The sequence below is a fragment of the Esox lucius genome, chromosome 23, assembly GCF_011004845.1.
Source record: "Esox lucius isolate fEsoLuc1 chromosome 23, fEsoLuc1.pri, whole genome shotgun sequence".
Taxonomy (NCBI): Eukaryota; Metazoa; Chordata; class Actinopteri; order Esociformes; family Esocidae; genus Esox; species Esox lucius.
In genome coordinates, this window is record NC_047591.1 from 7,593,653 (window position 1) to 7,615,909 (window position 22,257).

Sequence of the window (22,257 nt, forward strand, 5' to 3'; positions counted from 1 at the left end):
TTAATAACTATAACCATCTCATGTTTAAACATTTCCATCTTGGGAAGAGTAACCGCTTGTCCTTTCAGGCTGGAGCTTGTACTTCTCGGAGATAAAGTAAAATAGGCAACAGCTTGCTTGTCTTGGATCTTGTGAGGTTGACTTTAGATGGGTAACCATTTGCACGCTTTCCAAATCGGAGCCCAAACGGATTGAAGTTAAATTTACTAGTCCGAGTTAACAGATGTTTGCAGATCAGTTGTCTCGGTTCTTCATTTTCTTTTAAAAGGTAACAAAGAGCATCGTCGGGTATATTTGGTCCAAAAACCTCGTTTCTCTTCAAGGAGTGCCCCACTTTAGACATAGCAGGGAAATGTCCTGATTAAAGAAAGCGTCAAATTATGAGAATTTTTTTTCATAGCCTATTAAATGTATATATAAAGTTTGAATCAGGAAATACTGAGAATGAAAAAAACTTTGAAAACTGTACCGTTTTATAAAAGCATTAAATTACCTGGGATATCTGTCCACTGAGAAATCCTTCCTAATCCTTGAGTCCCCGAAGTTCCATTCTGTGGAATTATGGCAAAAAGCAGGATAAATGCCAACATTCTCATTCTTTCAAAGTCCGTGTGATGACTCTTCGCATCCAATGAAATGATGCAACAAGAAAATATATGGTTATCTACACCACGCAGTCTTTTATTGAGGAATGGCGTGTGTTTCTTTGCCTTATATTCCTTTCTGCATGCCCCGGACTGACCCTGATTTGGAGATACATAACCGCGAATGAGTCGTGTTCAATGCGCTGTCCTCCGCGTAGTGGTGCTGAAATAAATAATTCATTACCTTCTAGGAATTGTTGACAGTCCATGCCAATGGATCACAGTTTCCCGGAAAATATGAATGTGATTTAGTTGTTGCTAAGTTAGTTGATTTATGGATTTGTTAGATTGTTGAAGAATATTGTATATACTTGGTAGCAGTTTAGAGATGGACTTTGGACAAATATAATACAAGTTATTGTAAACAAGAGAAATGTCCTGTTAGTCCATCAAATGATGCATTAGGCTATATTAGACCAAAATTCCCAAGATGCTTGAATCACTACCAGGGCGTATGGCGGAGCTCGCATTGCCAGCTCAAACGTCCTCCTTTCGACCCTATATCATCAATACTGTAAAGTCCTGTGTTTTCTGTTTTTGTTGTTTCCCTGTTTTTCGGTTACTGATTCTAGTTTTCGTAGTTCCATGTCTAGATCTAGTTTTGCATAACTATGCTCGGTTATTTTGTTTAACCTCACCCCCCAATCGCCTTCATTAGGTTCACCTGTTTTCTGCACCACCTGTTCCCATCATCTCCTGCATATTCAGTTCGGGACTTGTTTTTATTTAAATTTTGAGGTATTTTTTGTTCTGACACGATTACACAAAGCCTTTTTTAAGTACTTTCTATATATTTGAACATTAGTGTACCCAAAGGCATAGGCAGGGTTGGGTAGGTTATCTTTTAAATGTGATCAGTTACAATAACAAGTTACCTGTCCACATTTGTAATCAGTAAGGTAACTTTTTGAACTGAGTAACATAATCTGATTATTTTCAATTAAGAGGCATTGGAAAACAAATAGGAATAGCCTATAACCAACTGAATATCTTTTGCGGGATCAATCAATGTTAGAGTTTACATAGCTGGCCAAAAACGGAATTCACCTTTTACCTTATGGGTTGTGTAGGCTACACTGCTTTTGGAAATGGGTTTCTAAACCATTGCTTTTTACTTCAATATGATTGGGCTACATCTCTACATTATATCCTAAAGGTCTGTCAGATATTCAGTCATTCCAATTTATTCCAATAAACCTAGATCGTACACATTCTGACTTTTTATCTGAACATAACCCAAAATCTAATGATGCTTAAGCCTGTTCTTTTTGTGTTTTATTCATGTTTTTAATTGCTTCAAAACATTGTTGAAAAATAAATGGCAATTACTCGAAAAGGGTATACAAATTTAGATACCCGTAGCTTTTCGCGCATAAACTATATCTTCAGTAGTCTGATGATTTGCTCCACAACCAACATTGTCAAAATGTTGCAGAAACTCCAGGGCACGCGAATGTACGTTTGCAATCGTGAACACCCGCATATAAATAAGATTTACCTGCGCGAACTTAACCTGGGATTATTACGGCCACCATTGATGGATTTTCAAAACGCTAAATAAATAAATAAACTGTTTATAATGTTTTATCTTGAAGGCAGTGCCATGTTACAGCTATCTAACAAATAGCTGCCAAATCTATTAAACAGATCCTGTAAAGGTTTTTCGGTGCAACTCGTCCTAGGTGTGTGGTTCGGTGCATTTGACAAATAAACCTTGAAACTTGAAATAGATAAAACACCAGGTAGGCCTATTGCCTATCATTGTTCTGAGAATTATGTGTCGAGTAGATAACAAAATAAAATGTTATATGAATATTATCAAAGATATATTCTGTTTTTACCAGCCAAATTTTAACTAACGCTTCCTTCTTCACCAAACTGGTTATGCGCGTCCACTTTTGCACACATTTTTGCCTTTTATTGTGGGCAGCCAGTGCAATAATCATGCTGTCAGATTCAGCATCTTGATATGCCACACCTGTGAGGTGGATAGATTTTCTCGGCAAAGGAGAAGTGCTCACTAACACAGATTTAGACAGATTTGTGAACAATATTTGAGAGAAATAGGCCTTTTGTGTACATAGAGAAAGTTTTAGATCTTTAAGTTCAGCTCATGATAAATGGGAGCAAAAACAAAAGTTGCCTTTATAATTTTGTTCAGTGTATATGAAAAATCTAAAATCTAAAATTGGGGCTCTTACATAATGTAATGGAGAATATATTGCAGTGATTTCTGATGAATATCTCCACTTTTGAAATATATATCATATCGTAGTTTATATTATTAGTAGTTATTAGCTACAAACTGTATCATAAAAAGCCTTCGTTCTGAGGACTGCACTTTTACCCCGGTCCCTAAGTAGTCCGTTCGCGGGCGGGCGGACATAGCTTTGTCCGGCACCCGTCTACGGTGGGCGGACCGAAGACAGTTTTACTCGTACTTGAGAGAAGTCGAAGGTGCAAATCTCAAACTATCTTTACCGTGGTCTATTACCGAACCTGCACCGTAACCATTCATTCGTTTTTATACTCAGCCTGATCCTCCTGTAATTTTGCCTTACCTTTTTGGCTGTGTATGATCTTCGGCTTGTTCCTTGACAAAGTTACCTTCTCCTGGGGTACTTAACAAAATAAACCTGCTGCGCCCTGCGCTTGAAACCAGCTCTCCGTCTTCCGTCGTATTAAAGATACTATGCTATTAAAGCACACGTAGGCAACATGAAAAAATAGGGATTAATGCATGTAAAGCTTACATAAACTACAAGGTTTATTGGACCTCAAATACAATTTACATATGAAATTGCATGTTAAAATGTATCAATACATTACAAATTTGACTAGAGGACAAACATGCTCTCATTACAATATGTAGGCATAATTTGTATAGAAAATACATTACAAAATGTGTTTTGAAGCCCATTTTAAAATGCATTTTTGACATGCCCCTGGAGGTGCTTCATATTTGAAACCAAACTGCGCAATAAACAAACTGAACAGGTTGGTTGTAATGTTTTAATTGACTAGTATGCATTACTTTTCACATTTACCGTTAGCAATATCATGCTGGGGTTTTAACTAATAATGATAACTAACAGACTTTAAGTTAACTTTGTAACTCGTTTTGCATGATTATAGTTCTTATATAACGTGTTGAAATATAAGTTGCCTCTGATCGTAACGGTATGTGAGCAAAGCAATTTAGTGAGTTACTGTAGCCACTGAACCTCAGGTTAGTTAACCAGCTGTCTAGGTTTGAGTTGAGTGCTGGATAAACCTAGGCAACATTAGCCTGTCCTCATTAAGCTAACCAAGAGTACTTTAAGAGTATTAAATGTTAGACACCAGATTCAACACAGTCTGTTAATTATTTTTCATGTTGTAATATAGCAGAAGATAATCTTAGCCCTAAGCACAGCAATTTTCAGCAATGCCATATCTGGACCTCATGGTACACCTGTTGTTACATTTGTTTTTGATAATGCTTGCTTTAAATTCTACATGACAAAAAAATGAACCTAATGGTCAATTCACACAAACACATTATCTTTATACTACACGCAACACAACCGCTTAGCAGGTGCTCTAAAACCTGTGAGCACAACCTGTCCTGTACTTTACTGATCTTGATAATGTATAATTTGCAGATGTTTAACAATCCAAAGCATCGGGCCCAGTGCAGCCACATTTAAAGGTATTTCCAAGAACTATGCAATGTAACAGGAAGAGGGCATTCAATATATATATCATCCATGGCTTGAGTACTCCTAAAGCCAGAACTCTGACTATTGCTTTGCTTGTCGACACATCACTATGCCAAATGCCCTAGAGTCTGCTTTTACTTCCAAATGGGGCTACTTAAATTCATGGACTGAGCATAAGGCAGTATGCACAGACTCTTCTTTTTTACATGCCACTGATAAGGACTATAAAACAATGTCCGAGGTACTTCTTGGCAGGTATAGTATACAAAAGTCTTAGGGACATATACAGCTCGGGAACAAAATTAAGAGACCACTGCAACTTTTTCTTTCCTTTCCAAAAACGTTTAAAGGGAAGGTTTTGAGTGTGGAACAGAATGGTTGAAATTAAGAGACCACTGCAAATTGAACGCTTCTGCTCCTCACTCAAAACTTTCCTTTCCAACTTTTTGGAAAAAAAAGAAAATTGAAAAGAAAAATGAGCAGTGGTCTCTTAATTTTTTCTTTAAGAAAAAACTGATAGTTCTCAGTAACACTGCATTATTTGGAAAACAAAAATGGCACTTTTCTGAAGAAACACTAATGCAGAAGAAAGAAAATAAACATTTACGATTTTGCTCAGTTGTGTGTATGTACAGTGGGGAGAACAATTATTTGAAGCATGAAGCTTTCTTCAGGTCATTGACCAGGTCCTGCTGTGTAGTTCTGGGCAGATCCCTCACCTTCCTCATGATCATTGATGCCCCACGAGGTGAGATCTTGCACAGAGCCCCAGAACGAGGGAGATTGACTGTCATCTTGAACTTCTTCCATTTTCTAATAATTGCGCCAACAGTTGTTGGCTTCTCACCAAGCTGCTTGCCTATTGTCCTGTAGCCCATCCCAGCCTTGTGCTGGTCTACAATTTTATCCCTGATGTCCTTACACACCTCTCTGGTCTTGGCCATTGTGGAGAGGTTGGATCCTGTTTGATTGAGTGTGTGGACAGGTGTCTTTTATACAGGTAACGAGTTCAAACAGGTACAGTTAATACAGGTAATGAGTGGAGAACAGGAGAGCTTCTTAAAGAAAAACTAACAGGTGTGTGAGAGCTGGAATTCTTACTGGTTGGTCGGTGATGTGGTGAAATAAGTTTGTTGTGAGGCCGCTTGTTGTTCTAACCACCGTCTTACGGGTTTTTAATATTAGACCTACATTAGTTTGTGACATCTCACTGGAACCCGAAATATTCCCAAACAACAGAAGATGAATTATTTTTCGGCATCAAATCATAGTCTCTATCACATTGTCCTCTGGGACCATGGTAAATTTGGTTTTATGTTTGATATTCTGAGTTTGCTTGTTAATAGTGCTACCCAAAAATGTATAATGATGCAGTTAATACAGGTAATGAGTGGAGAACAGGAGGGCTTCTTAAAGAAACACTAACAGGTCTGTGAGAGCTGGAATTCTTACTGGTTGGTCGGTGATCAAATACTTATGTCATGCAATAAAATGCAAATTAATTATTTAAAAATCATACAATGTGATTTTTGAGATTTTTGTTTTTGTCTCTCACAGTTGAATTGTACCTGTGATAAAAATTACAGACCTCTACATGCTTTGTAAGTAGGAAAACCTGCAAAATCAGCAGTGTATCAAATACTTGTTCTTCCCACTGTATGTATATAAATTACCAGTCAAATTTTGACACATTTTCCCATTATGTGTAAATGTCTCCAAACATTTGACTGGTGCTGTATTTATACCCTGTATGAAAAATGTGAATTACTTCTTTTGTTTGTATGTTTTAGATTGCTGACTGTTCACTACCTAATTCAGTCTGAAAATTACAACATTTTGCTTGATTACGAGGTTCGGGTAGCCAGGCAGTTTTTAGAACCACATTAGTCATCAATCAATACAAAGTGTTTGGTTCACAGATGTTTTTCTTGCAGATTGTATTTCAGCTTGCTCTTAGAAACTTACAAAACTGTGAACAGACTAGACTTTAATTATTACAGTTCTGACTAATAAAGTGAAACAAATAAATACTTTGCTGTTTCTAATATCATTACTTCTAAGGATGAACTTAAAGAAAGGCAACCTGACCTGTAAAGAGATGTAAGCAAAACTTAGCAGCATGGAAATGGACATTGTAACATCCGGCCATTAGTGTAGATTGGGAATATACCTGCTTGAATACCTTAATGCAGTGGTCCTCAAACCTCTCCTGGGGACCTCCGGCCGTTCCATTTACTAGATGTATACCAGAACTAGGAAACCTCCGTTGTTACCCTGAAGTAGCAAGTGGCTACTTCAGGGTAACAACAACATTTTGAGACGGATGGGTATTCCCAGGCAAGATTTGAGTACCTATGACTTAATTCAACATTCCTTTCATACAACTATGATGGGTGGAACGTAGAATGTTGCATCTTGAGTTATCTTGAGATGGACTCAGGGGGTGGCATCAACTCACAATAACCTGGTTGCACACCCTTAAACTAATACATTGTTGAAGCACCTTTTGATTTTATTACAGCAATTTTTGAGTAGGAGTCTATTAGCATGGCACATCTTGACGTGGCAATATTTGCCCACTCTTCTTTGCAAAAAGCTCTCCAAATCTGTCATATTGCAAGGACATCTCCTGTGCACAGCCATCTTCAGATCACCCCAGAGATGTTCTATTGGATTCAGGTCTGGGCTCTGGCTGGGCCATTCCAAAACTTTAATCTTTTTTTGGTGAAGCCATGCTTTTGTGGATTTGGATGTGTGCTTTGGATCGTTGTCATGCTGAAAGGTGAATTTCCTCTTCATCTTCAGCTTTCTAACGGACGCCTGAAGGTTTTGTACCAAAATTGCCTGGTATTTTGAACTGTTCATAATTCCCTCCACCCTAACTAAGGCCCTGGTTCCAGCTGAAGAAAAGCAGCCCCAAAGCATGATGCTGCCACCACCATGCTTCACTGTGGGTATGATGTTCTTTGGGTGATGTGCAGTGTGGTTTTTGCGCCAAACATACCTTTTGGAATTATGTCCAAAAAGTTCAACCTTGGTTTCATCAGACCATAACACATTTTTCTACATGCTTTTGGAGGACTTGTTTTTGCAAACTTCAGCCGAGCTTGGATGTTTTCCTGTAAGAAAAGGCTTCCGTCTTTCCACCCTACCCCATAGCCCATTCATATGAAGAATATGGGAGTTTGTTGTCACATGTAGCACACAGCCAGTACTTGCCAGAAATTCCTGCATTTCCTTTAATGTTGCTGTAGGCATCTTGGAAGCCTCCCTGACCAGTTTTCTTCTTGTCTTTTCATCAATTTTGGAGGGACATCCAGTTCTTGGTAATGTCTCTGTTGTGCCATATTTTCTCCACTTGATGATGACTGTCTTCACTGTGTTCCATGGTATATCTAATATGTTGGAAATAATTTTATACCCTTCTCCTGATGCTTTGGAAACTCTCTGCGGACCATGACTTTTGCTCTGAGATGCAACTAAGAAAATGTCAGGAAAATCCTACTAGAACAGCTGAACTTTATTTGTGATTAATCAGAGTCATTTAAATGATGGCAGGTGTGTAATGACCTTAACCATGACAATTTGGAAATGCAGTATCAGTCCAAATTTTTGACACACCTGATCATTCATGGATATATCTTTTTTTGACGGACTGTGTAAGTGGAGCCCACCTAGAAGAGCGAATGTGAGACTGACTAACTGACCGACCAACCGACCAGCCCTTTTTAAATAGTGTAGTGGTTAGAGATGCGGGTTAGCAAACAACAGGTTCCGAGATCAACTCTCGTCACAGTCAAATTAATTATGCATTAGGATTTCTTCAGGCTGGACATGAACTTAGCTGGCTACATGGTTCTCTTGTCTTTTCACTTGACAAAAAAAGTCAGTCATCGTCACCTATGTTGATAGTTATTGTATTAATGTCATTCACGAATGCCTAATAAGCTGTTAAAATGGCCAGTGGCAAAAGCCATACAGTTCATAGATGCCATTTGTGGTGGAGGTAAACTTAATAAGAAATATTAATCAGTTTATCACAATGCTTGTCTGGTGAAATATTCAATCTTGGTGTGATGTTAATGTGTAACAAAACGATCTACTGTTGTAATGCTATACCAACTGTGGGCCAATGTGTAACACTGTGGTGAGGTGGTTGAAGACACTGCCTCATACATGGGAGACCTGGGTTCAAACCCAGGGAGGGCAACAATGTTTTTCACTTTGAATTGCGGGCTGGCTGAACTAGGCTTACCTGGTTTTTTCTTTATATCTTTCTGTGTCGGTTATTTGAACTCTGTGAAGCATTTATTTGGGCTGCAATCTGAGGTGTTGTTAATTGTTGATTTTCCTGTGGGGGTCCACGTCAGAGATAGTTTCATCATAGCACTTGATGGGTTTTACAACTGCCTTGAAGAAACTTTCAAAGTTCTTCAAATTTTCCAGATTGACTGATCTTCATGTCTTAGAGTAATGATGGACTGTCATTTGGTTGCTTATTTGAGCGGTTCTTGCCATACTATGAACTACTACAGTACAGACATAAGGATGTTCTTCAGTAAACTAAGCCTAGATTTTCACAATACATCTGATTGGCTAAAACACATTAAGATTTAAAGAAACTCCACAAATGTACTTTTAACGAGGTAAACCTATTAATTGAAATGCATTCCACGTGACTATCTCAGCTGTTAGAGAGAATGCAAAGAGTGTGCAAAGCTGTCATCAAAGCTATCTATATTATGAAATGTATTTTGATCTCTTAACACATTTTTTGGTTGCTACTTGATTCCGTATGGGTTGTTTCATTATTTTGATTGTGTTCACTATTATTCTACAATGTGGAAAATAGTAAAGCTAAAGAAATACCTTTTGAATGAGAAGGTGTGTCCAAACCTTTGACTGGTTCTGTGCATATACAACAACCCTGTAAATAAAATAAGAATATTACATATTTTCTACATTTGGATTTCTCAAAAGATTCCTATTTATTGATGTTTGTGTATGGACTTCAGTCGCGTGCTTGCTGCCAGGGAATGTTGACTTTTGGTTAACAGACGAGGGTTGTGATCCGCCACAAAAAGAAGGCGGGCTGGACATTTGACCATGAGGACTGACAAACCAAGACCACAGGATGTGTGTTGCTCCCTGACTCCAGTAAATTGCAGTGTTAGACTCAGATGTGCGAAGATTGACAGTTTATAGCTGAATCTACAGAGAACAGAATCCACGAACTGTAGCACTTTACTAACCATTTTTCTTAATAAAAAAAACTTTACTGGTTGACAGCATCATGCCCCTGACCCGTTCTTTATCCATGTCATCTCTGAGCGGTCTGCCGCTTTGGGAAGAAGAAGAATTGCCTGTAGAGAACCTGCTGCTGTTTGAGGTGGCCTGGGAGGTCACTAATAAAGGTTAGTATTACCTTACTTAAAACCATGTGCATACAACTGGTATTTTTCAAATGTTTTTGTCCATGGGACTAAACATATTTGTTTGTATTCCTCAGTTAAGGTAGTAGTGTTCATAATTTCAATGGTGTATGCATTCTCTACAGATTCCTTAATATTATTAGTCCATAAATTCATCACACAATCTTGTGCTTTGAACAGTATATTATTTTAAACAGAGTTGCTTTCTTTGTGTCAAGATGGATTGCAGTGAAGTGTACAAATATGGAGTAACTCACGAGTTCATGACCCCTGGACTCTAGTTTCATAGCGGTGATATATGGGATACTATCAGTAATGAGAAGATTTTGGAGTTGTGACAATTAAGCCTTATTTCAGGGTGAACTATTTAGCTAAATATGGAAATCTTCAAATGTTGCCCCCCCAAAAAATATATTATTAAAATACATTGAAACTTTTTGGAGAAAATGAACTGTTTAACTGTGAATTGTTAAACATTAAGCTGAAGGCAAATACACAATCTCCTCCACATCCATATGTCTGTATGTTGTTTTTGTAGGATAAGAACCATATGAACTATGGCTATTTGAACTACTGTATATGGCCCTTACCATTATGACTAGAGATACAGAGAGTTTAAAAAAGTCTTCCTGAAAAAAGTCAACTGAAATAGACACAAAATAGACACAACAACCTTGAATAAATGAAAACATTTATAGTTAATGATACAACTGGCATTATTTTCGGTGTACTGTATAAATACAGATCTGTTGTCAAAGTCAATCTGGTCTTGTGGTGTAGAAATCAGAGATTGCTACTTTGACATCAGGTATGTATTATGTTAACTATGACAGTGTGCACATACAGTGGTTTGTGATTTCTGATTGTCCTTCACAAATATTTGACAACAGTAGTATATTGTTCATGCAGCATTGCATCTTTTGATTTATTTGCATCATGGGCAAAATGTTGTTTTTGTTAATTCCAATGTATCTTAGACTATACCTAGAACCAACTACAAAATACAATACATCTTATTATTATTTATACTGTTTGTGGGGCCCCAATGTGTTCCATGTTTCAAGTTACAAAGTATGAATGTTTCCACTCTTTCCTCCAGTGGGTGGGATCTACACAGTGATCCAGACCAAGGCCAAGATAACAGTGGATGAATGGGGGGAGAATCTCTTCATGATGGGGCCGTACTATGAACACAACATCAACACCCAGGTGGAGAAGTGTGAGCCCTCCAACCCTGCTATCAAGAAAGCCATGGGAGCCCTCACTGAAAATGGCTGCCCGGTACTTTAATCCACTTTGGGATATTATTATAATCCAAACAAACCCGCGTTGCAGTATTTTTGTGGTAGCTCATTTTCCAACATTCAGTTCACTAACTGATCTTATGAAATCTACCCAGGAATGCTTTTACTTTTCAGAATTAAAAGTGTGTGGCCGTTAAATTAATATTGTAAATAAAGATATCTTGTTAACATGGCCACAGGAAGATGTTTAGATAAGATTGAAGGAAGTTATTCCAAACCTTTTTCTCTGGTTCCTTTTGTTTAATTTATTGTTTTATTTTGTTTCTACACCCTATTTCTAAGGTGAAGAAAAAAACACTGTTGGGGCAGTTATTTATACATTCATACAGTATGTCCATCATATGTCTAAATAATTTGAATTCATATTCTGATGTATAAGAATGGGCTGTGAGTTATGTTTTACTTCCCCTCAAACCAATTTTATTACCTACCATGGGCCGGATGGAATTGCCTCAGGGCCTTAGTAAGCCTACCCTGGTCTAATCAGTCAGAAAAGTGTCCTTCACACTGGTCGGCTGTAACATTGCTGTCCATAGTAGGCCCATGCCTACCAGACCACTTACTCTGGGTTATTTCTCACTTTGACGTACAACAGAAAACTACTTATTTTAAAACCATATAATTCTCAACAATCTGATGAGGAGATGAGGAGACCACAAGATGGCAGACAAACACCATTTCTAGGATCAACAGGGCAGAATTTCCCTATGATGCTGTTACTGTGGGTCTCGTGTTTTATCTTGAAGAAAAACGTTTCCCTTTTTTTGGTTGTACTGTATATGTTTTAGTTATTCTTTTGGCGCTAGTTGATATTAATATCATTCTAGTTGACAGCTGTATTTTCATCCTGAGCTGCGGTGCTTGTGTTTAAGGTATATTTTGGCCGGTGGTTGATCGAGGGCAGTCCGTATGTGATCCTGTTTGACACCAAGGCCGCAGCCTGGAACGTGGACCGATGGAAGGGGGATCTGTGGGACACCTGTGGCATTGGCCTTCCCTTCCATGACATAGAGGCTAATGACTCACTCATCTTTGGATCCATGGTCGCTTGGTTCTTCAAAGAGGTAAAAAATTAAATAATGATAATACACCTTGTATGATAAATGCGTTTTGAAGAGAAAAGTTATGCTGGAATTCTGTACCTGTTTGAATGGGATGGTGCTTTTGGCCAACTCATTGATTTCCAAAATATGGTTTGATTTGTAAGACCAATGACTGCTCTTGTGGGTGATGGGGTGGGCTCTAGACTATCCTATCAGCCAAGGTTGCTGTTCATAAATATCTTTAAACTGCATACAGACAAACCTTAATCTCGAAGTCTTGGTACATATAAGACATTTAAAAAATCTGACTGATGAACTTTTTATTGTTAATTATTATTTTTATTAAATTAATTATTTTTCATAATTGATATTTCTTCGTTTCTTATTTTGTTTTATTGTTTTTTTTTTTTTAATCAAATGTGTTTAATTTTTCTATTAGTTTTTCTATTTCTACATATAAGTGCTGCACTTGTAATGCAGGGCAATGCTTTAAATAAGACCTAGGTCTCAGTCGATTTCTTAGTTTTAATAAAATAAAATGTATTTTGCCCAATGCTGCTGCTGGTGCTCCAAAGGGGTTCACAGTTTTGTTTCCGCCCTGGCACTAATTCACCTGATTCAAATTAAAGACTTGTTAATCATTTTATTAGTTCAAACCCCCATTTAGTGCACCAAGAACATGATTGGGGAACACTGCATCAATTTCTGATACTTTTAAAATAGATAACACTGGAGCCTTTGTACTCATTAAAAATCCATCCGCTTGGGTTGTATAAGGTTTGTCATAGCAAAAAATCAGTGATGAAGTTCAAATTGCCTTAACGTTTATTCCTAGTTAACAGATCAACTTGGAGATTCGCCCAATGTCCTCGCTCATTTCCATGAGTGGCAGGCAGGGGCAGGACTTATTCTCTGTCGCTCACGCAAGATTCCCATAGCAAGCATCTTCACAACACATGCCACGCTGTTGGGACGATACCTCTGTGCCGGCAATGTGGACTTCTATAACAACCTGGACAAGGTATAAAGGACACACACAAACATATAAAAACCTATCTATACAAATGAGGACATCATAACCTTAACCTTAACCTAACTTAACCTTAACCCTGAAAATGTTAACACTTGCCCAAGCCCAACCCTTACTCCTAACCCTAAATCTAAAACAAACCCATTTCCCTGGTTCAATCTTTTTGAGGACATTTTTATTCCCAATATTTATTAAAAGCACACATACTTCTGAGGGTGATTTGTTTTTTATCACAACCACACATTTTGTCAGTGTTGGGGTTAAAAATTATGTTAGACTAAGTATCTTTCCCTTTGTGTCAGGGAGCTACAGTATTGGTCTGTACATTTGTTCAAATGCCTAACACAACAATATCCTCTTTTGTTAGATTTACAGTTTCTACCTGCAATTCCCCCTGAGAGTTACTGATCTGCGCTGTGTTTATGCTCCTGTACAGTACTGTAATTTGCCCTTTTAGGCTGATTGTAAAAAGGTCATTGTGAACCCAAAGGTCATTTACTGGGCAGACTGTGTAATTGACAGCAACCTCTCATTATGGAGGAAGCCTTACTGGTGGACAAGAGACTCAAGGGAGATCCTAGTCTTTAAACATTTGTCTAACTGTTGGATTTACATTTGTCTAAATGTTGGATGCCAAATGAATTCAAAGTTAACACTGTGTGCCCTCAACAGTTGAAATGATCAGTTGTATTTAAATGTCACCTGATATTTACGCAGAATGCACAGAACAAATGATAACTAAACAATAGTTAACCTTAATAATTGCTGCCTAATGTCGTAGTGTTGATAAATGTGATGTGTCCACGTCAGTTTAATATAGACCAGGAAGCGGGTGAGAGGCAGATCTACCATCGCTATTGTCTGGAGAGAGCTGCAGCCCATTGTGCCCATGTCTTTACCACCGTGTCCCAGATCACTGCTGTGGAGGCCACTCACATGCTGCACAGGAAACCAGGTGAGTGATCAGGGTCCTGCTCATCAGGACTAACCATCACAAAACCAGAATAAAGGACCTAAAGTGATCTATCAGTGACACATAATAATGCTGTAATGTTTCCTGCTTCAAAACACTGCTGTTCTTTCTGTCTACTGCACAGATGTGGTGACTCCAAATGGATTGAATATTAGGAAGTTCTCAGCCATGCATGAGTTCCAGAACCTTCATTCGACTAACAAGGGTCGGATCCAGGAATTCATCAGAGGACACTTCTATGGGTAATGCTTAAGTCAATTTTTTAAATGTTACTTATTCAATATACAGCACATGATTAAGCTATTATTGATTATTAACCTGTTTTTTGTCAGCCATCTTGATTTCAATCTTCAGAAAACGCTCTTCTTCTTCATTGCTGGACGATATGAATTCTCCAACAAGGGAGCGGACATCTTCCTGGAGTCACTGTCCAGACTCAACTACCTGCTGAGGGTAGGACCTTGTTAATAATGAAGATCCACTGGCCTCTCTCTTGTCACGCGAGCATTCTCTTCCTCTCTCCCAGGTGCATAAGAGTGACGTCACAGTCGTGGTATTCTTTATTATGCCAGCAAAGACCAACAACTACAACATAGAGACTCTGAAGGGACAAGCGGTGCGAAAACAGCTGTGGTATGTCTCTCCAACCCGGCCCCAGTACACATTGTGAATTAATGCAAACTAACATGTTGGCACTTTCATAAATAATTAGAAAAACATTGTAATTTGCATTCTTTATATTATACCACATTGGAGCTTGCCTTGGTTCCACTGAATATTTGAAATCTTAAACAGAGATTGCTGAATATCTCTGTATCTCTCTCTGACAGGGACACTGCTCACACTGTGAAAGAGAAGTTTGGCACCAGGCTTTATGAGGCTTTGCTAAAGTAAGTACCTCCAAAGTATTCCTCAGACCTGTACGAAGCATCATGTCAACAGTGTAACACTCTTTAATTTGACAACCATGCCAGTATATTCTTAGTAGGCTTTTATTATGAAGGAACTAATGCTTCACTTCAGTGAAACAAATCGTGTGTCACCTCTGTGTCTTGAACCGATCAAAAAGTGATATATGACACATGGTGTTTATAAAATATTTGTCAATGCGGGTTTTAATTTGAATACTTAAGTTTTGCCTTGTGACGTCTTCAGAGGAGATCTCCCTGATATGAACACTATTCTGGACAGAGACGATTTCACCATAATGAAGAGAGCCATCTATGCCACACAGGTAGGAGTTGAAGAGGTGGATCATTTACAGTATTCCATTTTGTAAAGTTGTAGTAGACATGATGAAAGAAATGCTTTATACATACAGCAATAAAGCTATTGAGAGTTAGATTTTCAAGAACATTAACACTTTCCATATTGTTGATTAGGTCGTGTCCACAGTATGATTAAACGATTGGTTTAGAGTTATTAGAATGGACATTATTCTATCATTGATTATTGTATAACCATTCCACCAGGTCAATCAACTCACTCTTGATTGACTAGGTCTTTAAGCTCAGTATGAGCTATGTCCCTGTGAGATGATCAATTCTCAATGGAACTGGTACTAAAACAATGAATGGATGGTCCCTGCAGTGAAAAAGGTCTGGGCTTCATTGAACCACACTGGGCCCCTGATCCAGGGGTCAATAGATTGGCTGTTGGTGGTGTTGCAGTGATGCATACAAGCTGGTATTTAATACTGATGTCTCATTAACATGATAAATGAAGTGGCAGGAATAGAAGATATATTGACTTTTGCCTGTGTGTAGGTGAAATGAACATGTGTTTAATTGCTCAGCATTTTTGTTGTCATTGTAATATTTTACGAAATCAGATTTATTATGAGTCAAATTTTTTTGTGTCAGGGGCTGCTTGAAGGACTCGTAGAAGAGGCTTTAATTTTGTTCCAGACAGTGGTTAAGGTTATATGGCTCTGCATGTATTAAGACTGCTTATTAAGATGCAGCATATTTTTTTGTGCCTCAGCACTGCTCTGTACAGTATATTTTGAATTGTTAAAATATTGTCTATTCAACCACTCTTACCTTTGCTCTTGGCTATCCCAAAAAAGGACAGTCATTCAATAGAATTATGACATGGGTTATATACAAATCCTCAGATCCATATTTCTGATGTCTACTGTAAAAGGTTATTAGTCATGGATCATTGACGGTTTGCTACAGCAGGAAAGTAATCTTGCAGCAACAGGAAATGTGAATTTGTATATACATTAAAATGAATAGTCACTTTTATGGGTCTGGATACATTATCTAAGGCAAATCAAAATGTTCTTTGTAAATTATTAACTTTACAAGCATTTTTAAAACCTACATACTCAGTAAGTTGTCCTGCAGCAACAGGAGTATCAAATTTAAGGAATGCTAGATCGAATCCCTGGGCCTTCATGATAATAGGCTGCTAACTTTAATTGCTTCCAGCTAGTTACTGAAAATATATCTGGCAATGGTAAAAAAGTATTTAAAACTGACAGGTGTTGAACACTTCATTGTGGTGTCCAACACAGGTATATACAGTTATCATTCTTTATGCAGAGACACAGCCTTCCTCCAGTGACCACTCACAACATGCTGGACGATGCCTCTGACCCCATCTTGGCCAACATCAGACGTATCGGCCTCTTCAATGCCCGTGTGGACCGGGTAAAGGTATGCAAAATAGCCAGGTTTATTTATGTCTGAAATTCAGCTCGTTGATTTAAATAAGATAAATGCATAGTTATTGACCATATAACTAATGTATATGGTCAATAATAATTGACCATATACATACCCAGGGGAAAAAAGAAACTTAAGACGTAGAAGCGCATCGTGTTCTCTAGCATTCTGTGGTAAGCTGCGGTAAACTGTAGTGGACTGTAGAATACAATATTAACACTGCAGTATGCCTCAATCGCTTTGTGCTTACTATATTATTTAATGAATACTATATTAAATACTGCATTATTATGGGACACCGAGTGGCACATTGGTCTAAGTAAATACTTCACTCTATAGCTTCTTCACTGTGGCCAGGTGCGTTAATCCTGGAGGCGTTATACAGAACGGAACGGCCTGGGGTGGTCCATGCACTGTAGCGACTCCTTGTGCTTAGTTGGCCGCCAGCAAGCTTAATTGTGGTTCTAATCCATCCTGTGTGCGCAGGTGAAAACAGGATGCCTTGGCAAGATGTGCATCGTAGGAAACATTAAGGTCTCCGACTCACTCAAACCTGCTGTGGAGTTTTACCGTCATAATGAGATTGTGAGGGGAGAAAGATTTTGAAATGTATGAAAAAACTTCAGAATTAACTTCCTAAAATGATTTCAGTAAAATATTACAGCGATATTTATTTATTACTAATTCTACATTATTTAATTTGCATTTGCTGCACGTTGCACCTATTCTTATCCCCCATATCCTATGGTGACTCTGCTACAACATACAACATACAACATACAACAACGAAGTCTCCCCACAATCCCTTTGTCTTTTCTAGGGGTTGAAAATGTGTCTAGGACATTATGTTCAATGGACAGGAAAGTGATGGAAGAACAGTCATTTTTGAACCCACAGAGCAGCAGTGCATGTGTACTGGATCCAGCAGCTTAGGCTATTGGACCCGCCTTGCCAAAATGCTTTTGTTTCCAGCTAGCCTAGATATTGCTGCAATAAAGTGTAGGCTACAGCCAGCGTAGCGGTGATCCCCAATGTTAATTCAAAATGGTTACAACTCCTAATAGTCTCTTTACCTGTGATCCAGATAGTGTTCCACCCAGAGTTCCTGTCCTCCGCCAGTCCCCTGCTACCCATGGACTATGAGGAGTTTGTACGAGGCTGCCACCTGGGTGTCTTCCCTTCTTACTATGAGCCCTGGGGATACACACCAGGTGACACTCCTACTGTACACATAGACGTTAACACTGTGTATGTCTATATCCTCCGTGTGTGTACTTTGTTGGGGAATTACTTAGCAGACACCATTATCCAAAGTAACGTTCACTAAATGCATTTCCCATAAAGGGAGAGTACATTTAAAATACAACGATCAGCCATAACATTATGACCACTGACAAGTGAAGTGAATGACACTGATAATCTCGTTATCATGGCACCTGTCAGTGGGTGGGATATATTAGGCAGCAAGTGAACATTCTGTCCTCAAAGTTGATGTGTTAGAAGCAGGAACAATGGGCAAGCATAAGGATCTGAGCGACTTTGGCCAGTGTGCTCCGATCCAAAAGATGAGCTACTGTATCTCAAATTGATGAGAAAGTTAATTCTGGTACTGATAGAAAGGTGTCAGAACACACAATGCATCGCAGTTTGTTTCGTATGGGGCTGAATATCCACAGAGCAGTCAGGGTGCCCATGCTGACCCCTGTCCACTTCCAAAAGGAACTACAATGGGCATGTGAGCATCAGAACCAGACCACAGAGCAATGGAAGAAGGTGGTCTGGTCTGATGAATAACTTTCCTTTTACATCACGAGGATGGCCGGGTGCGTGTGCGTCATTTACCTGGAGAACACATGGCACCAGGATGCACTATGGGAAGAAGGCAAGCAGGTGGAGGCAGTGTGATGCTTTGGTCAATGATCTGCTGGGAAACCTTGGGTCCTGCCATTCATGTGGATGTTACTTTATCACATACCACCTACCTAAGCATTGTTGCAGACCGTGTGTACCCTTTCATGGCAACGGTATTCCCTGATGGCATTGGCCTCTTTCAGTAGGATAACCCACCCTGCCATAAAGCAAAAATGGTTCAAGAATGGTTTGAGGAACACAATAATGAGTTCATGGTGTTGACCTGGCCTCCAAATTCCCCAGATTCCAATCCAATCGAGCATCTGTGGGATGTGCTGGACAAACAGGTCCGATCCATGGAGGCCCCACCTTGCAACTTACAGGACTTAAAGGATCTGCTGCTAATGTCTTGGTGTCAGATACCACAGCACACCTTTTGCCGCTGTTTTGGCGGCAAAAGGGGGACCGACACAATATTAGGCAGGTGGTCATTATGTCATGGCTGATTGATGTATGTGTTGGTAGAGTCCAACATTTTCTGAAGACAGGCAAGGACTCTGTCACTTTCTACATGTGTTTCTCTCTTCAGGTGAGTGTACTGTAATGGGCATCCCCAGTGTCACCACCAACCTGTCTGGGTTTGGCTGCTTCATGGAGGAACATGTGTCCGACCCCACAGCTTATGGTATAAATGTGCATCATCCTGTCTTAAATAACCCTTCAAACCAGAACCTACAGTAGAGTGGTTTCAAATATACATGAGCCTTGTACTTTGGTGCTCTGGGAGTGATCTGATAAAGAACAGAGCTCAGTTATTTTTAGTCCAGATGTGTTATACATTAGCCGTGTGATCCTGTGTGTCTCTGGTCCATTCCTGGACCTTTTTCAAAAATGCTAAAAATCTACATATATTTGGCTGCATGTAGAAATATATTTATATATTCGTTTTCAGATCTTTATGCTACTCTCTACCTCAGGGATCTACATAGTGGATCGGCGGTTCCGTTCGGCGGAGGAGTCGTGTAACCAGTTAACACAGTTCATGTTTGGCTTCTGCCAGCAATCCAGACGACAGCGTATCATTCAAAGGAACCGCACAGAGAGGCTGTCGGACCTACTGGACTGGAGGTACCTGGGACGGGTGAGTGGCTGCAGTAAGAAACTATGTTATTAAAGGTGGGCTTTTGTGGCCAGTAATATTTTGATTGTGGCTAAAGCTTGGTTTTTGAAAGCAAGTTGGATTTCATGGATAATACTACACAGACTTGGGTTAAAATACAAACCCGATTCCAAAAAAGTTGAGACACTGTACAATTGTGAATAAAAACAGAATGTAATGATGAAGTTTCAAATTTCAATATTTTATTCAGAATACAACATAGATGACATATCAAATGTTTAAACTGAGAAAATGTATCACTTTAAGGGAAAAATAAGTTGATTTTAAATCTCATGGCATCAACACATCTCAAAAGAGTTGGGACAAGGCCATGTTTACCACTGTGTGGCATCCCCTCTTCTTTTTATAACAGACTGCAAACATCTGGGCACTGAGGAGACAAGTTAAATGATCTTGGCCCAGAGAAAACGCCTGCGCTTCTGGATCCTGTTTAGATACGGCTTCTTTTTTGACCTATAGAGTTTTAGCAGGCAACGGCGAATGGCACGGTGGATTGTGTTCACCAACAATGTTTTCTGGAAGTATTCCTGAGCCCATGTGATTTCCATTACAGTATCATTACTGTATGTGATGCAGTGCCGTATGGTTTTCCGGCCTTGACCCTTTCGCACAGAGATTGTTCCAGATTCTCTGAATCTTTGGATGATATTATGCACTGTAGATGATGATAACTTCAAACTCTTTGCAATTTTTCTCTGAGATACTCCTTTCTGATATTGCTCCACTATTTTTCGCCGCAGCATTGGGGGAATTGGTGATCCTCTGCCCATCTAGTCTTCTGAGAGACACTGCCACTCTGAGAGGCTCTTTTTATACCCAATCATGTTGCCAATTGACATAATATGTTGCAAATTGGTCCTCCAGCTGTTCCTTATCTGTACATTTAACTTTTCCGGCCTCATATTGCTACCTGTCCCAACTTTTTTGGAATGTGTAGCTCTCATGAAATCCAAAATGAGCCAATATTTGGCATGACATTACAAAATGTCTCACTTTCAACATTCGATATGTTATCTATATTCTATTGTGAATTAAATATAAGTTTATGAGATTTGTAAATTATTCCATTCCTTTTTTACTCACAATTTGTACAGTGTCCCAACTTTTTTGGAATTGGGTTTGTACAATATGTGTATTACAATTACTTTTGAAGACATTTGTAGGTATTTTAATGTTTTATTTGATTAAATAATTACTCAAATACTCTCGTATTCAAACCAGGTATTTAAAAGTAGTGACTGAAATCAATATTAGAAAATACTTTTAAGAAGTAGGCTATTTGTCCGGTTTTATTTGAATAAAATTCCCTTTTATTCAAATAATGCCTTTACTTTCTCTTCTTGAATGTCTTCTATTCCCGTGCATTTCTCACTGCAGTTTTACATGCACGCCCGAAGCCTGGCTCTCAGCAGAGCATTCCCTGAAAAGTTCTGGATGGAGCCGCTAGCCCCACCACAGGTGAGTTACAGAGGAGAGTCTGTCTTCATCTGATTATTGATTGACACTGTAGTAGATGCTGTCAGGGTTGATCCATTCCCTGAGCTGTAATTGACAATCTAACATTTTGGCAAATGACAAGACATTATTTGTGATTTCGGTTTCCTCTCATCTCATTCAGGACTTCCCATACAGAGTTAAACAATCTCTATCTCTCCCTCACACACACGCATGTCTCACACTTTCTCCTTCTCACTAACTCTCTCTTCACATTGGTTAATGTGTAACTCTCTTCTCATATGAATAGTATATATTACCCATATCGTTTCAAAGGTTTGAGATGCAGTATGTCCCTTCTCTCTCCTCAGACTGAGGGGTTCCGCTATCCCCGACCTGGCTCTGTGCCCCCCTCCCCCTCTGCCTCAGTGCATTCCACCCCCCATCACAGTGATGAAGAGGATGGTGATGAGGAGGAGCTGTATGATGAAGACGAGGAGGCGAAGAGAGACAGGCAGAACATCAAAGCTCCTTTCAGTTTGGGTCCCACTCCTGAGTGAAAAAAGACTCCTGGGGCAGTCTGGCAACTGAGAGGAATGTCATTAATATGCTGGAATAGATTACAGATATCGTAAAAAGATGCAGTATGGGGAGGTTTTTGTTTTAGCCCAGCACAAAAAATATCATCCTTACTGTTGTAAAGACACTGAGCCTCACGTATAATTTAGACCTACTACCTATATATTTTCCAAGACAAAATGCCTCCTTCCTTTGACAATAATTGTACCTTCATGCGTTAATAAATTAGACATGACTAGTTGAATCAGCAGCTATTAGGGATTGTGTTGAGACATCTGAGATGCCAACCCTAATCTTAAATCATATATGACTTACATTACCACTATAATCAGATATATCTTTAGACTAGTGTTGCTATGAATTCAAAATCATTTTATTAAACATTTCATTTAACAATATATTCAATCACTGTCA

The 22,257-nt window shown here is 38.9% G+C and overlaps 2 protein-coding genes across 2 annotated transcripts; one reads left to right on the plus strand and one right to left on the minus strand.

Annotated features, from left to right (window-relative positions):
• Positions 1-64: 64 nt before the first annotated feature.
• Positions 65-942, minus strand: kiss2 (kisspeptin 2). Its single transcript, XM_034290123.1, has 2 exons — positions 494-942; positions 65-357 (listed from the first exon to the last, which is right to left on the minus strand). The coding sequence occupies exons 1-2, from the start codon at positions 594-596 to the stop codon at positions 65-67; spliced, it is 396 nt and encodes a 131-aa protein (XP_034146014.1). The 5' UTR covers positions 597-942.
• Positions 943-9,483: 8,541 nt separating this feature from the next.
• Positions 9,484-22,198, plus strand: gys2 (glycogen synthase 2). Its single transcript, XM_010886969.4, has 16 exons — positions 9,484-9,759; positions 10,877-11,058; positions 11,954-12,145; positions 12,960-13,145; positions 13,965-14,109; positions 14,252-14,369; positions 14,460-14,580; positions 14,654-14,760; positions 14,958-15,017; positions 15,283-15,361; positions 16,677-16,790; positions 17,884-18,010; positions 19,240-19,335; positions 19,628-19,791; positions 21,208-21,288; positions 21,636-22,198. The coding sequence occupies exons 1-16, from the start codon at positions 9,639-9,641 to the stop codon at positions 21,822-21,824; spliced, it is 2,082 nt and encodes a 693-aa protein (XP_010885271.1). The 5' UTR covers positions 9,484-9,638; the 3' UTR covers positions 21,825-22,198.
• The last annotated feature ends 59 nt before the right edge of the window (positions 22,199-22,257 follow it).

Coding starts and splice junctions, on each gene's coding strand:
- gys2 (XM_010886969.4), top strand. CDS start 9,639: ATGCCCCTGACCCGTTCTTTATCCATGTCATCTCTGAGCGGTCTGCCG. Junction 11,059..11,953: donor TCACTGAAAATGGCTGCCCG/GTACTTTAATCC, acceptor CTTGTGTTTAAG/GTATATTTTGGCCGGTGGTT. Junction 14,581..14,653: donor GACTCAACTACCTGCTGAGG/GTAGGACCTTGT, acceptor CCTCTCTCCCAG/GTGCATAAGAGTGACGTCAC.
- kiss2 (XM_034290123.1), bottom strand. CDS start 596: ATGAGAATGTTGGCATTTATCCTGCTTTTTGCCATAATTCCACAGAAT. Junction 358..493: donor TCAGTGGACAGATATCCCAG/GTAATTTAATGC, acceptor TTCTTTAATCAG/GACATTTCCCTGCTATGTCT.